The 13,091-nt window shown below is 43.8% G+C and overlaps 1 protein-coding gene across 1 annotated transcript; it reads right to left on the reverse strand.

The window, feature by feature from the left end:
- Nucleotides 1–576: 576 nt before the first annotated feature.
- LOC124702832 (protein DETOXIFICATION 52-like) lies at nucleotides 577–2,298 on the reverse strand. The gene has a single exon (XM_047235009.1). It carries the CDS (start codon nucleotides 2,296–2,298, stop codon nucleotides 577–579), a length of 1,722 nt encoding a protein of 573 aa, XP_047090965.1.
- Between the last annotated feature and the right edge of the window lie 10,793 nt (nucleotides 2,299–13,091).

Raw genomic sequence — 13,091 nt, forward strand, 5'->3', positions numbered from 1 at the left:
CCAGGGTCAGCCGCAATCCTGGGAGCCTCCCGGCTCTACTGTGTTGCCCGTCGTTGCTCGCCGGTGGGTTTCTGACCGCAACAACATGGCGGAAGTGTTCTCAGCATAATTCAAATAATTACAAATTTGAATGACTTTCCACAAAGGAATAAAAAATATGGAAACTTAAAGTGTTGATTGACACTAACCTCTACAGATGTTATTTACTATTAGCAAGTCCAAATATTTTGATGTACTCCTATATATTAGCAGAAAGCAAGGGACACTAGTAAATTGGAAGGAGGATTAGACAGACTATCATAGTATCATGGAATGAGTACTAGTGAATTTCTTTACACCCTATCTTGACAGAAGATAGCTAGAAAACTCTTCACCCACGGCACAGCGAAGTCACATCTAAAAGTCATTAACACTACAGAGAGAGGACCAGCAGGAACACATAAGCCGGGAACGAGGAGAAAATTCAAAAAAAAAACGAAACATATGAATTTGCAGCAGTACTTAGTACTATATAGCAGAAGTCCAGTTGATCAGAGTAAGAATAAAATTACAATGTCATCGTGCTTCCCACGAATCTCAAAGCACCTGCACTGCTCCGGGCTGGGCCTCATCGTTGGAGATCAACGGCTCGTAGTCCGCCCCCTCCTGGTGCTCCCCTTTCTCAGGCCGCCTGGCTCCCCCTGCCGCGGCCGCCGCCGACGCGTGGCCCCCGCCCTTCTCGGAGTCAGGCAGCTCCACACCTGACGACGACGAAGGCGACGACGTCAACGCCTGCGCTCGCCGCGCCTGCGCCTCCCAGTCGGTGGTTCCCACGACGCAGAGCATGAGCCCGGCGCAGCACACCTGGGCGGCGAGCAGTCCCACCCAGAGCCCGACGAAGCCCATGCTGAGCCTGAACGCAAGAAGGACGGCGACAGGCATGCCCACCAGGTAGAAGGCGCCCAGGTTGACGTGCGCGGCGCGTGACGGCCTCGCGCTGCCGCGGAGCACGCCGCAGCCGACCGTCTGCGGGCAGTTACCGAGCTCGCACAGCCCAACGACCGGCAGCGCGGCCGCGGTCAGCCGGAGGATGTCGGCGTCGGCGGTGAACATTCGGCCCCATGCGTGGCGCATGCCCGCGGCGAACGACATGGCCGCGAGCCCCATCGCGGCGGCGCCGACCACGGCCACGCGGGCAGCGGCGCGCGCGCGGCCTGGGCGGTTGGCGCCGAGCTCGTTACCCACCCTCGTCGACACGCCGAACCCCAGCGACGACGGGAAGACATACACCAGCGCCGTCGTCTGCATGAGCACGCCCATAGACGCCACCGCCGGCTTCGGGTCCGGCAGGAGCCCGCACAGAAGGATCATGACCTCGTACCACCACCACTCCAGGCACACGGAGACACAGCTGGGCGCTGCCAGCCTCGCGAGCGGGCCCCACCCGTCGAGCCACTCGGCCATGGGACCCCATGCCTCGCGCAACGCCATGTCGCGCCGGCTGACGTAGGCGAGCAGCACGCCGAGGAGCACGAAGTTGGACGCAGATGCGGCTGCGGCGACTCCCCGGGCGCCGAGCCCGAGTCGCCCAACCAGCACGTAGTTGGCGAGCACGTGGAACAGCACGGCCGCGGCCGCGGCGGCGGTGAGCGGCTGAGTGATCCCCTGCGACCGGAGGTAGACCCGGAGCGGGTGGATGAGGGAGAAGGTGAAGAGGTCGGGAAGGGAGAACAGGAGATACTGCTGCGCGAGCTCCGTGATCTCGCGGTCCTGGCCGAGGAAAACAAGGATCTTCGACATGTTGAGCCAAAGGGCGGAGAGCGGCAGCGAGCAGCAGAGCAGGAACATGACAGCGCGGTAGAGGGTGAGACCCAGAAGGCGCGGCTGCTTGGCACCGAACGCCTGAGAGCAGAGCGGGTCCATGCCGAGGGAGAGCCCGGAGAGCACGGAGTAGCCGGTGATGTTGGCGAAGGCGACGGCCAGCGACCCCGCTGCTAGAGGGAGGTCGCCGAGGGAGCCGAGGAAGAGCATGGACAGCGCCGTGCGGGAGTAGAGCAGCAGCGCCGTCAGAGCGATCGGGCACGCCAACCGGCACAGCGCCGCCGCCTCGCGGACGGTCTCTCCGCCAGTCACCGGCAGGTGCTCGGCGTTGCCGTCACCCACTTGGCACTTTAGCTGGCGGCAATGAGCGCCGGCCGCGTCGCCTCCGTGCACGTGAACGTCCGAGCAATGGGGCAGCGTCACGTAAACGTGGTGGCCACCCTTACCGGCTGGCACTACCACCGCTGGCGCCGATGGCGGCGCGGTGGTGGTACACATCCGTCCACTCGGTACGTGCTAGCTGCAGCTTGGAGATCGAGAAGAGTAGGCGAGAGAGACTAGTGGTAGCAGAGCAGAGTATACAGCTTGGTGGTGTACCTGGTCAGGGTGCAGGCTGCAGAGTGCCAGAGCGAGTGCATGGGTTTTTATAAGGATGATGACAGGTCTGTTTAGTACTCGGCCCATAGTAACAGCGACCAAGATCGTTTTCATAGTTTTTCTAGTTCGACGAATCTTATCTTCAGATGGAATGGTTATTATCGGTGACTTTTTTTCGAAAAGGAGAAGTGAAACTAGGAACCCGGTCCATTTTTTATCATAACAAACATCTTTATATCCACTTTGCTTATACTTTTATAAGGATGATGACAGGTCTGTTTAGTAGTTATCTCTGGGCAAATAATAAAAGTGATTAACATCATTTTTAATGGGGGTGACTATTTCTCACTCGACTGAGAATTAACTTCGTTCTCACTCAGATGATATCATCAAATTTTAGTTACAACCTATGTTGCAACTCATGCCTAACGCGAATCACGATGGGAAATCAAATGATATAAGACTTGACTGAGCATGAAGTTAATTCTCAACTAGCTGAGAACTAGCAATCCCTTTTTATACTAGCATTTTTAGTTGCACGAATCTTATTTTCAGATGGAATCATCTGAGAAAATGCCAAGCCAGTTGTTTAACCTCTAAAAAGTTCTACCTCGGACGTTGTATTTCCATCTTACTCTCTAACATGTATGGTGGTTTATGCACAAGATTGATGAAAATATTTGATCAGTTATCATCTAGTTTTATCCGGCAAAGACGACCTTTCAGACATGTTATCTTTGAAACATGGGTACAGTAGCAATCATTGGTATGTTCTTTGTTAAATGAGTTCAATGATTTTGGCGAGGCTTTGTATTAGTGAGGAGTCGTTCATTATCTGCTATTCTGTTGTGGCTATGTGCACCAACTCGATATTGAGGTAAGGACATTCCTCCTTTCACTAGTTCTCGGACTAATCAGAACTAACTTAGTTCTATGTAGAATGATCTTATTGAATCTCAGTTGCAACCCATGTTGTAACTTACTATTAGCATGGATCATGAAGTAAATCTAACGGTTTGGAGCCATTTTTAGTTGTTGCAACCTGAATAATTTTAGTTGCAGATCCACTTGCAACTTAAGAAATCTTAGTTGAAACCCAACTTGCAACTCAAGAGAATGAATCACGATGCAAATCCGACATTGCAGGAGTCTCTGAGAACTAAGCAATTCAATTCAAACTAATTTTTTTACTAAACTACATCTCTGCTCACCGCGTCGATTTAATATCGCCAATCTTTTACAAGAGCAAACAAAAGGTAAGACAAAATACAGAATAAGGAATAGCCAACTTTTCACCAAAACATTGAAAAATTTGTAGTCTCAAACAACATGCACACAGTAAACAAACTGGACAATGAAACCACCACATAGAGTAGAAGTGGCCCAACATAATCAGTTTGTTAAACGTGAGGTCGTCAGCGTCCATCCGTGTGCTCTTGAAAAGATCTCATGAATCACTCTTCTCATCTTCATCACTCCTTCAAAACTTTTTCGACCTTGACTTTTCTGCAATATTGCCCAATAATTAATCATGTTGTACAATCGATAAACCACACTAGATGGATCGTCATTTTCTGGTTTTCCAGATCGTCCAACAAATAATTGCGCCACCACTAAGCACCAACTTTCATTTATAGCCTAAAAAGGAATCAATCCAAGCTCCAGCAAGCTCTTGTGCACTTTTAGGTCTAACCAAACCTACTGCATATATGAAAACTTGCCATACCAGTTTAAACAAAGAGCTCTGAAACAAAAGATGATCAAAAGTCTCCTTCTACCAACAAAAGTGGCAATGATCATTCCCTATCCATCTGCGGTGATCCAGTATACCACTTCATGTTGTAGTATACAAGGCGTTGATATGATACTTATGAAAGGGTTTTTTCACAAATATCACATCCCTCGGAGTGGTACAACAGAAAAATTGCAGGTCTTAAACATCACACATTATTATTACAAACCATAAGTTCACAACACCTCGGTATTTTCACAGGTCCAATGAGAACACCACTTAGACTCCAACTGGGTTCAAAGTACTTTTACAACTCATAAACTACTAAGGTAGACATCATGAGATCTCAGCAACTTATTTAGGTAAGCCACTACACTGCTCGGCTCAACTATGCCTACTTCATAACACTACTCCTCCGCCTCCACTTCTTCGGTGCCGTAGAATATCCCATAGTCCACTCCTTCGACACTTCCGGACAAGTCTGGCTCCTCGTAGACCACCTCGTATTCGCCTTCGGGTGCTCCGGTGCATGCCTCCTCTTCGTTCTCACACTCTAGCAAGGGTTCAGAAGGAAAGGCGAGTACAGGGGTACTCAACAAGTTCAAAAGAAAAAAGTGTTTGATGCACTAGCTATGACCAATGATCAAAAGATCTCAGGTCAATGCATGTTTCGAAAACATTTCTTCAAAAGGTTGATTTTATTATGAAAAGTATGCCCGCCAGTCTTCACAGGTTGACCAGAAATTCACGGAGTTCCTTTCCTGCCGCGTTCGTAGTTCCCTTCCCGGAACAGGAAGTGACAAGCCATAATTTGATACACTCTGCAGAAGTGCGTTATTTTTTCCATAAGAGAACTTGTTGCCAACCGGGTGTACCTTCCCGTCCACACTTTCTTGGTGTGAGGCCCAGTATAAGAACCAAGCCAATCACTGCCTTCTTCGCGACCCTGCATATCCACCCTTTTGTCCACTCACATATCCCTAGTAGACATCTCCCGTCCATATGGCTTTAATTTACCCTCGATATGCTTTGGACAATCCATCATAGACGGTGGAGCGCCCTTCATCCACACGGATAGGGAGATTAAGTCCATCACAAACTACTGAGTGTTCACAAACACACAGCCAGGCTATATCAAGTCTGTTGACATGCAGAAGGAAGAAGATACAGCTGACTTTCCTAGAGCCATTATAGATCTTATGGTTAACGCGATATGTACGACGCTAGAATCACTAGACGGCATTGGTTATTAGTCCTAGATGTATGGAACCCTTGCAATGGAACCTTGTCCATCAACACATACCATGCTTCCATTGGCCATCACATAGTCATATTCATAATTGGAAAAGTAACATTTCATTTTCAATGCACGAGTGATAAGTATATTTCTTTGCGAGTAAAATGATAGAAAGTAATCAACGTGGCATGATCAAGGGGTGAACTTGCCTGGAGACTGCGAGATAGTGCAGTTCGAGGGTTTGGATGGAACCTAGACCTCGGGTTCTGAAAAGAAGCATCATTGTCTGGTAAGGACAATGTTATAAAGATTCAAATGATACATGCTTTAGTGGATTTGTTTTGGTTGAATCCCTTTCCCCGGAGTGTTGGTTTCAAATTGGAGATTTATAATATATTAAGGTTTAATTTGATTATTAAAGCCTTTAATGGTGATTTTTAATGATTCATAATTCCATAAGGAATTTTATTTAAGAAGTTATAATTTATTTTTATAAAAAGAAATACTTATGTTAAAGAAATTAGCTTTTGAAAGTATTTGAGTTCAAACTTATTCAAGAAATATTTTAAAGTTTCCTTGATTTTATTTTTAAGAAAATACTTCTATTTAAAGATTTAAATTTTGAATTAAAAGTTTATTGAAATCGTTTAACCAAAATTATCTTGTTATTTTTCTTTAAGTTATATTTTGATTAAGGAATATTTTTAATGTATTTTTTTTTCTTGAATTTTTAGAGTGCATTTAGGGCCTATTTGCAACTTTTTGAGTTTAAAGAATTAAAAATGGATGTGAAAGGACAGAAATGCCCATGGGCTCACTGATTAGGTCAACCAACTGGTTGAACCGGACCAGCCCACCACGGCTCGGGCCACCGGCCTCACTGTCTCCTATCTCTCGCGCGAAACCCTAACCCTAATCCCTCGCACGCTCTGGTGACTCGAATCGCCTCCGCTGTCGCCAGCACACTCTGGCCGCCTCTGGTAGTTCTAGGCGACGCCACCAGTACCAATCTACGCTCCTCGCCGTGCCGCTCCTTTCTATCCATGTCGATCTAATGCACGTCGCCTCCTCCACTCGCACGCACCCTACTTGTGGCTAGGGTTCCCGTGACCTCAGCGAGCCCCGTCGATTTGGTGCTCATGTGCGATATGTTGATGGTCGACGGTGCACTGATGGTGACGGTGCTTTGTCGGTACGGGCTACGCGGTTTGGCGCCGCTGTGACCGGCCTGTGCCACCGTGCCGCCATGGACGCCGCCAGGTGCTTCACTAGGTACACGAATTCTCTCCTTCTCTGCTCTCCTCTATCCTCCTCCTTCTCTAAGCTCTAGCTACTGTCCTGGCCAGTTGTTGCACCTCTACTGGCCACTGGCCATGTTATACTGCTCCCTGTGTTGTTAGGCCTACTGCTGTTGCTCTTGATTCCTTGCGATCGTTAGTTACTAGCACTTGCTGTTGGTTCTAGCTTGATCACGCCCATGTGGCTTTATCTAGTGTTCATATGAACACCAGCTGCTAGCAGTAGCTTGCTATGCTAATAGTTATGGTTTTTGTTGTGTTGTTGTGAACTACACCTGCTCCAAATACTTCATTTGGAGCCCCTCTTGCTAGTGGTTAGGTTACTGGCATATTGCCAATCTACTGTGTTGCTTGACCTAAGTTGTTACAACTATGTATACCTCTCTGATGCTACTCACCATGCACTGGTAGCTGCAAATGCTTATAGAAGCATGTTTATTTAAGAATATAAATTGTGGTGCTTCTGGTACTATGCCAGTGGCACTTCTATGTTGATGCTGCCTGGTTGCTATGGCTACTGCCTATCTGGATAAATTGTTATGCTATTGTTGCTTACTGAATCATGGATGCTTATTGGTTTGTGGATGGTTACTGGAACCATTAATTGATGAACTATTTGTTGGTGATGATTCAATTATAATTGAATGGATTCGATTGATTACCAACACTTGTTGGACATAAATCCTGAGTCTGAATATTTTGCAACGTGATGATGACTTGTTCTTTTGATGTGACTAGCTTGGTGTTCGATGTGACCTCAGTAGCACTTGATACTGCTAGTATGCTACCGGTTGCTCAAACAGATGTATAAAAATGGTTGGTTTAATTAAATGGAATCCTTCACAGTAGGGAATCAAGTATATGAATGCCACTTTGAATTGTTTTATGAAGAAAATACTAATTTCTGATGGTTTAAATGGGCTAGTGATGCTAGGTGGTGTTTGTAGCTTCTAGTGACTGGATACTTATCTAGTGGTTTGCTAGCTGTGCATCTATTATTCCCTACTTGCACAAACTAGCCTCGGGATAGCTTAAGTCTCTGGTTGCTCTTCCTACTGCCAGCATCACTTGGTCTATACCAAGTGATGATCATCCCTTATGATGTTGTTTGTGCATGCAAAAATATGGATCGGATCCTCTTGATCCTCTCCAGGTATTCATTATACCTTGCTCCAGCTCCTAGACAAAGTGTTAAGTTGATGTGGTGGTCTTTTGCTAGTTGATCTTGATCATCTTGCCCTTCTCCTCCTAGATCCTGGTTGATTCTTGATTTATCCCTCCATTTGCTCCTTCTGGATGTGTTTTTGGTGAAGAACGGCTATGAACAACTATTGTTGTTCCTTGTGTTCATATTTCTAGTGAGGTGTGTCGACTGAGGCTGCTCCACCAGCTGTAACAGTCTATTTGTAGTAGCTTGCTGCTACCAGGGCTTGACCCACATGCCTGGGTTCACTTGGTGACTGGGCTTGTGCTATGTGTTGGAGAGCATGCAATGCTCCTAGTGAGATGTGTGTGTGCTTTGGGTGGAAACTTGAACCACAGTGGATCAGCTCTGACTGGTTTGTGATTATCTACCCACTTTACATTGTTTTTAGTTGACCAGTGGAATTTGCCACTTGTTTTATTTCAATTCTGGTATGCTTGTTTGGTGTGTGCAGGAATTCAAGACTGGAGAAGATACAGGAACAAGAAGATTCAAGAAACTTAGTTTAGGATTTTATTTTCAGTTCATAAATATTTCTTTTGTCAGTTTCCTTTTAATTCATGTATACTGAATATTGTAAAGACAATGTATGTACACGTGAAGTTATCAATAAAGCTCAAGGTTTTACTTATGAACTTTTATGTAAAATGTGAATATCCATTTTGGATTTGTGTTGTATAAATCTCATTTGAATTTGAGTTATGAATTATTATTTCATTTGATATGATAGTTTCTCATATTCAATCATTATTTAGAATTCAAATTTGAATATCAATTCAAATTAAAATCCCCTCCAAAACCCTAATTTCAAAAGAGATCATGTCAATTTATCGCACTCTCGTTACACTAAACCCTAGCTACAACAAGAGAGAAACCTCGATTCCTCTTAGGTTTTATGTAATTAAGCGCGAAAATTTCCCCCGTTCTGCGATGCGATGCACAACCCTTTTCTAAATCGACCCCACATTTGTCCTAAGTATTGGGATGTTACACCATCCTCTTCTAATAATTTATTCAGTATACTATATCTGAGAAGCAAGCACATAAATATTGTGACTTTCAAAAGAACTTTTATCTTCTAGAGAAATTTATATGGGAAACCCCAATTAGATCTCAGGTGCAAATACTTGATGTTGAAAGTGAAAATTGTCCATTCCACTCACTGAACTCTCTCCCCCCTCCCACCCCCACACACACACACACACACACACAAAGTTCTTATAAATCTGATACAAGTCCTCCTTCACTCTACTGACAATAATGAACTCCCTAAAAGTAATTCCGGTGGGCCAGAGGTGTGGCTCGGCATTGGCCTGGGAAAGAACTTGACTATTTAGTAGTTCCTCTTCAATAGTTCTTGCTAAGTTCCATCAAAATTCTCTAACTTTCATAGTTATTTTCACAACGTACTATTATTCATAGTTTTCAAGTCTAACCCAAGCCTTCAAATCTTTTGGCAAACATATAGTCTCCAGTTAATAAGTGATATTTGTTCTTATCATATCTAGCTCATGTCATACCATTATTTTTATTTGTATATCCCATTTCTTAGGATTTTGGTGCTTCCATGAAACACCACACATATAAAGGTATGCTACTAAGACAAGCATCAACCAACACTATTGTGTCTCCTGCAGAAATCTTCTTTCCTTTCTAGCTAACTAGCTTCTTTCCAAAGTTATCATCAAGTGGTCTCCATTGCGATTTTGTAAGCATGTATTCATCTACAGTCATATAGAGACATTTCATAGGATTTTGTGGAAACGCAAGTGAATATTTATCTGTGTTGCTCTTATCTTGCAACTGCCTCCCCAAGGCAATAAAATTTTCTCTTATGAAAATTAATTTTTCATCCTAGATATCTGTTCAAACACACACACGATGTATTTGATATTTCTTACGTTCTCCAGATTGTTTCAAGTAGAAGGATACTATCATATGGATATTGCAGGATACATGATGTCTACGGGTGCTTCTATTCTTGTAGACAGTGTTGGGCCTCCAAGAGCAGAGGTTTGTAGAACAGCAGCAAGTTTCCCTTAAGTGGATCACCCAAGGTTTATCGAACTCGGGGAGGAAGAGGTCAAAGATATCCCTCTCAAGCAACCCTGCAATCACGATACAAGAAGTCTCTTGTGTCCCCAACACACCTAATACACTTGTCAGATGTATAGGTGCACTAGTTCGGCGAAGAGATAGTGAAATACAAGTAATATGGATGTATATGAGTGGAAATAGCAATCTGAATAAAATATGGCAGTGAGTAAATATGCAACAGAACAGTAAGTAAACGGAGTTTCAATGCTTAGAAACAAGGCCTAGGGATCATACTTTCACTAGTGGACACTCTCAACATTGCAATCATAATTGAATATAAATATAAGCACTTCACTATGCTACTCTGAATTACTCTTTGGCAAGATAACGAACACTAATTAATCATGTAGGCAAACCTTAAAGATGTATTCCCAAGTACTAATAAACACCCCACGCTGTCACTGTGAGCATTCATAGGAGGTACTAACACACCACAATTTCATAGAGACATCCAACTCAAATCATAACTCAGTGAACAAGTATTCTGTGAAATATAGCCTAAGAGACCCACACGGTGCACACACTGTCACCTTTACACACGTGGGACAAGGAGTCTCCGGAGATCACATAAGTAAAATCCACTTGAATAGCATAACGACATCTAGATTACAAGCTCATCATATGGATCTCAATCATGTAAAGCAGCTCATGAGATCATTGTATTGAAGTACATAGGAGAGAGAGATGAACCACATAGCTACCGGTACAGCCCTTAGCCTCGATGGAGAACTACTCCCTCCTCATGGGAGACAACAGCGTTGATGAAGATGGCGATGGTGTAGATGGAGATGCCTTCCGGGGGCACTTCCCCGTCCCGGCGGCGTGCCGGAACAGAGACTCCTGTCCCCCAGATCTTGGCCTCGCGATGGCGGCGGCTCTGGAAGGTTTCTCGTACCGTGGTTTTTCCGTATCGAGGTTTTAGGTCAGGGACCTTTAAATAGGCGAAGAGGCGGAGTCGGAGGGCTGACGAGGCGGTGACACAATAGGGGGCATGGCCCAGGCCCTGGCCGCGCCACCCTATCATTTGGTGGCCCTGTGGCCCACCTCTGGTCCTTCCCGGGTGTTCTGGAAGCTTCGTGGAATTCTAAGATGCTGGGCGTTGATTTCGTCCGATTCCGAGAATATTTCCTTACTAGGATTTCTGAAACCAAAAACAGCAGAAAACGATGAATCGGCCCTTCGGCATCTCGTCAATAGGTTAGTTCCGGAAAATGCATAAATATGACATATAATGTGTATAAAACATGTGAGTATCATCATAAAAGTAGCATGGAACATAAGAAATTATAGATACGTTTGAGACGTATCAAGTATCCCCAAGCTTAGTTCCTACTCGCCCTCGAGTAGGTAAACGATAACAAGAATAATTTCTGGAGTGACATGCTATCATAATCTTGATCAATACTATTGTAAAGTATATGAGATGAATGCAGCGATTCGAAGCAATGATGAAGATAATGAGTAAACAAATGAATCATATAGCAAAGACTTTTCATGAATAATACTTTCAAGACAAGCATCAATAAGACTTGCATAAGAGTTACTCATAAAGCAATAAATTCTAAGTAAAGGTATTGAAGCAACACAAAGGAAGATTTAAGTTTCAGCAATTGCTTTCAACTTGAACATGTATATCTCATGGATAATTGTCAACACAAAGTAATATAACAAGTGCAATAGGTAAACATGTAAGAATCAATGCACACAGTTGACACAAGTGTTTGCTTCTAAGATAGAAAGAAGTAGGTAAACTGACTCAACATAAAAGTAGAAGATGGGCCCTTCGCGGAGGGAAGTATGGATTACTATATTTGTGCTAGAGCTTTTCATTTTGAAAATAAGAAACAATTTTGTCAACGGTAGTAATAAAGCATATGTGTTATGTATAAGATGTCTTATAAGTTGCAAGCCTCATGCATAGTATACCAATAGTGCTCGCACCTTGTCCTAATTAGCTCGGATTAACACGGATTATCATTGCATAGCATATGTTTCAACCAAGTGTCACAAAGGGGTACCTCTATGCCGCCTGTACAAAGGTCTAAGGAGAAAGCTCGCATTGGATTTCTCGCTTTTGATTATTCTCAACTTAGACATCCATACCGGGACAACATAGACAACAGATAATGGACTCCTCTTTAATGCATAAGCATTCAACAACAGTTAATATTCTCATAAGAAATTGAGGATTAGTTGTCCACACTGAAACTTCCACCATGATTCATGGCTTTAGTTAGCGGCCCAATGTTCTTCTCTAACAATATGCATACTCAAGCCATTTGATTGTGAGAACCGCCCTTACTTCAGACAAGACGAACATGCATAGCAACTCACATGATATTCAACAAAGGTGTAATAGTTGGTGGCGTCCCCAGAAATATGGTTACCGCTCAACAAGCAACTTATAAGAAATAAGATACATAGCTACATATTCTTCACCACAATAGTTTTTAAGGCTATTTTCCCATGAGCTATATATTGCAAAGACGAAAAATAGAATTTTAAAGGTAGCACTCAAGTAATTTACTTTGCAATGGCAGAAAATACCATGTAGTAGGTAGGTATGATGGACACAAATGGCATAGTTTTTGGCCGGCTCAAGGATTTGGATGCACGAGAAGAATTCCTCTCAATACAAGGCTAGGCTAGCAAGGTTGTTTGAAGCAAACTCAAGTATAAAACGGTGCAGCAAGACTCACATATGAACATATTGTAAGCATTATAATACTTTACATCGTCTTCCTTGTTGTTCAAATAGCTTAACCAGAAAATATCTAGACTCCAGAGACCAATCATGCAAACCAAATTTTAACAAGCTCTATGTAGTTCTTCATTAATGGGTGCAAAGTACATGATGCAAGAGCTTAAACATGATCTATATGAGCACAACAATTGCCAAGTATCAAATTATTCAAGACATTATACCATTTACCACATGCGGCATTTTCTGTTTCCAACCATATAACAATTAACGAAGCAGTTTCAACCTTCGCCATGAACATTAAAAGTAAAGCTAAGAACACATGTGTTCATATGCAACAGCGGAGCGTGTCTCTCTCCCACACAAGCATATATTCAGACAACGAAAATAACAAAAAAAAAAGCACACAGACGCTCCAAGTAAAG

Source organism: Lolium rigidum, chromosome 3, assembly GCF_022539505.1.
Source record: "Lolium rigidum isolate FL_2022 chromosome 3, APGP_CSIRO_Lrig_0.1, whole genome shotgun sequence".
Taxonomy (NCBI): domain Eukaryota; kingdom Viridiplantae; phylum Streptophyta; class Magnoliopsida; order Poales; family Poaceae; genus Lolium; species Lolium rigidum.

What these genes read in the sequence shown, in the direction of transcription:
- LOC124702832 (XM_047235009.1), bottom strand. Translation starts at nt 2,298, where the DNA reads ATGTGTACCACCACCGCGCCGCCATCGGCGCCAGCGGTGGTAGTGCCA.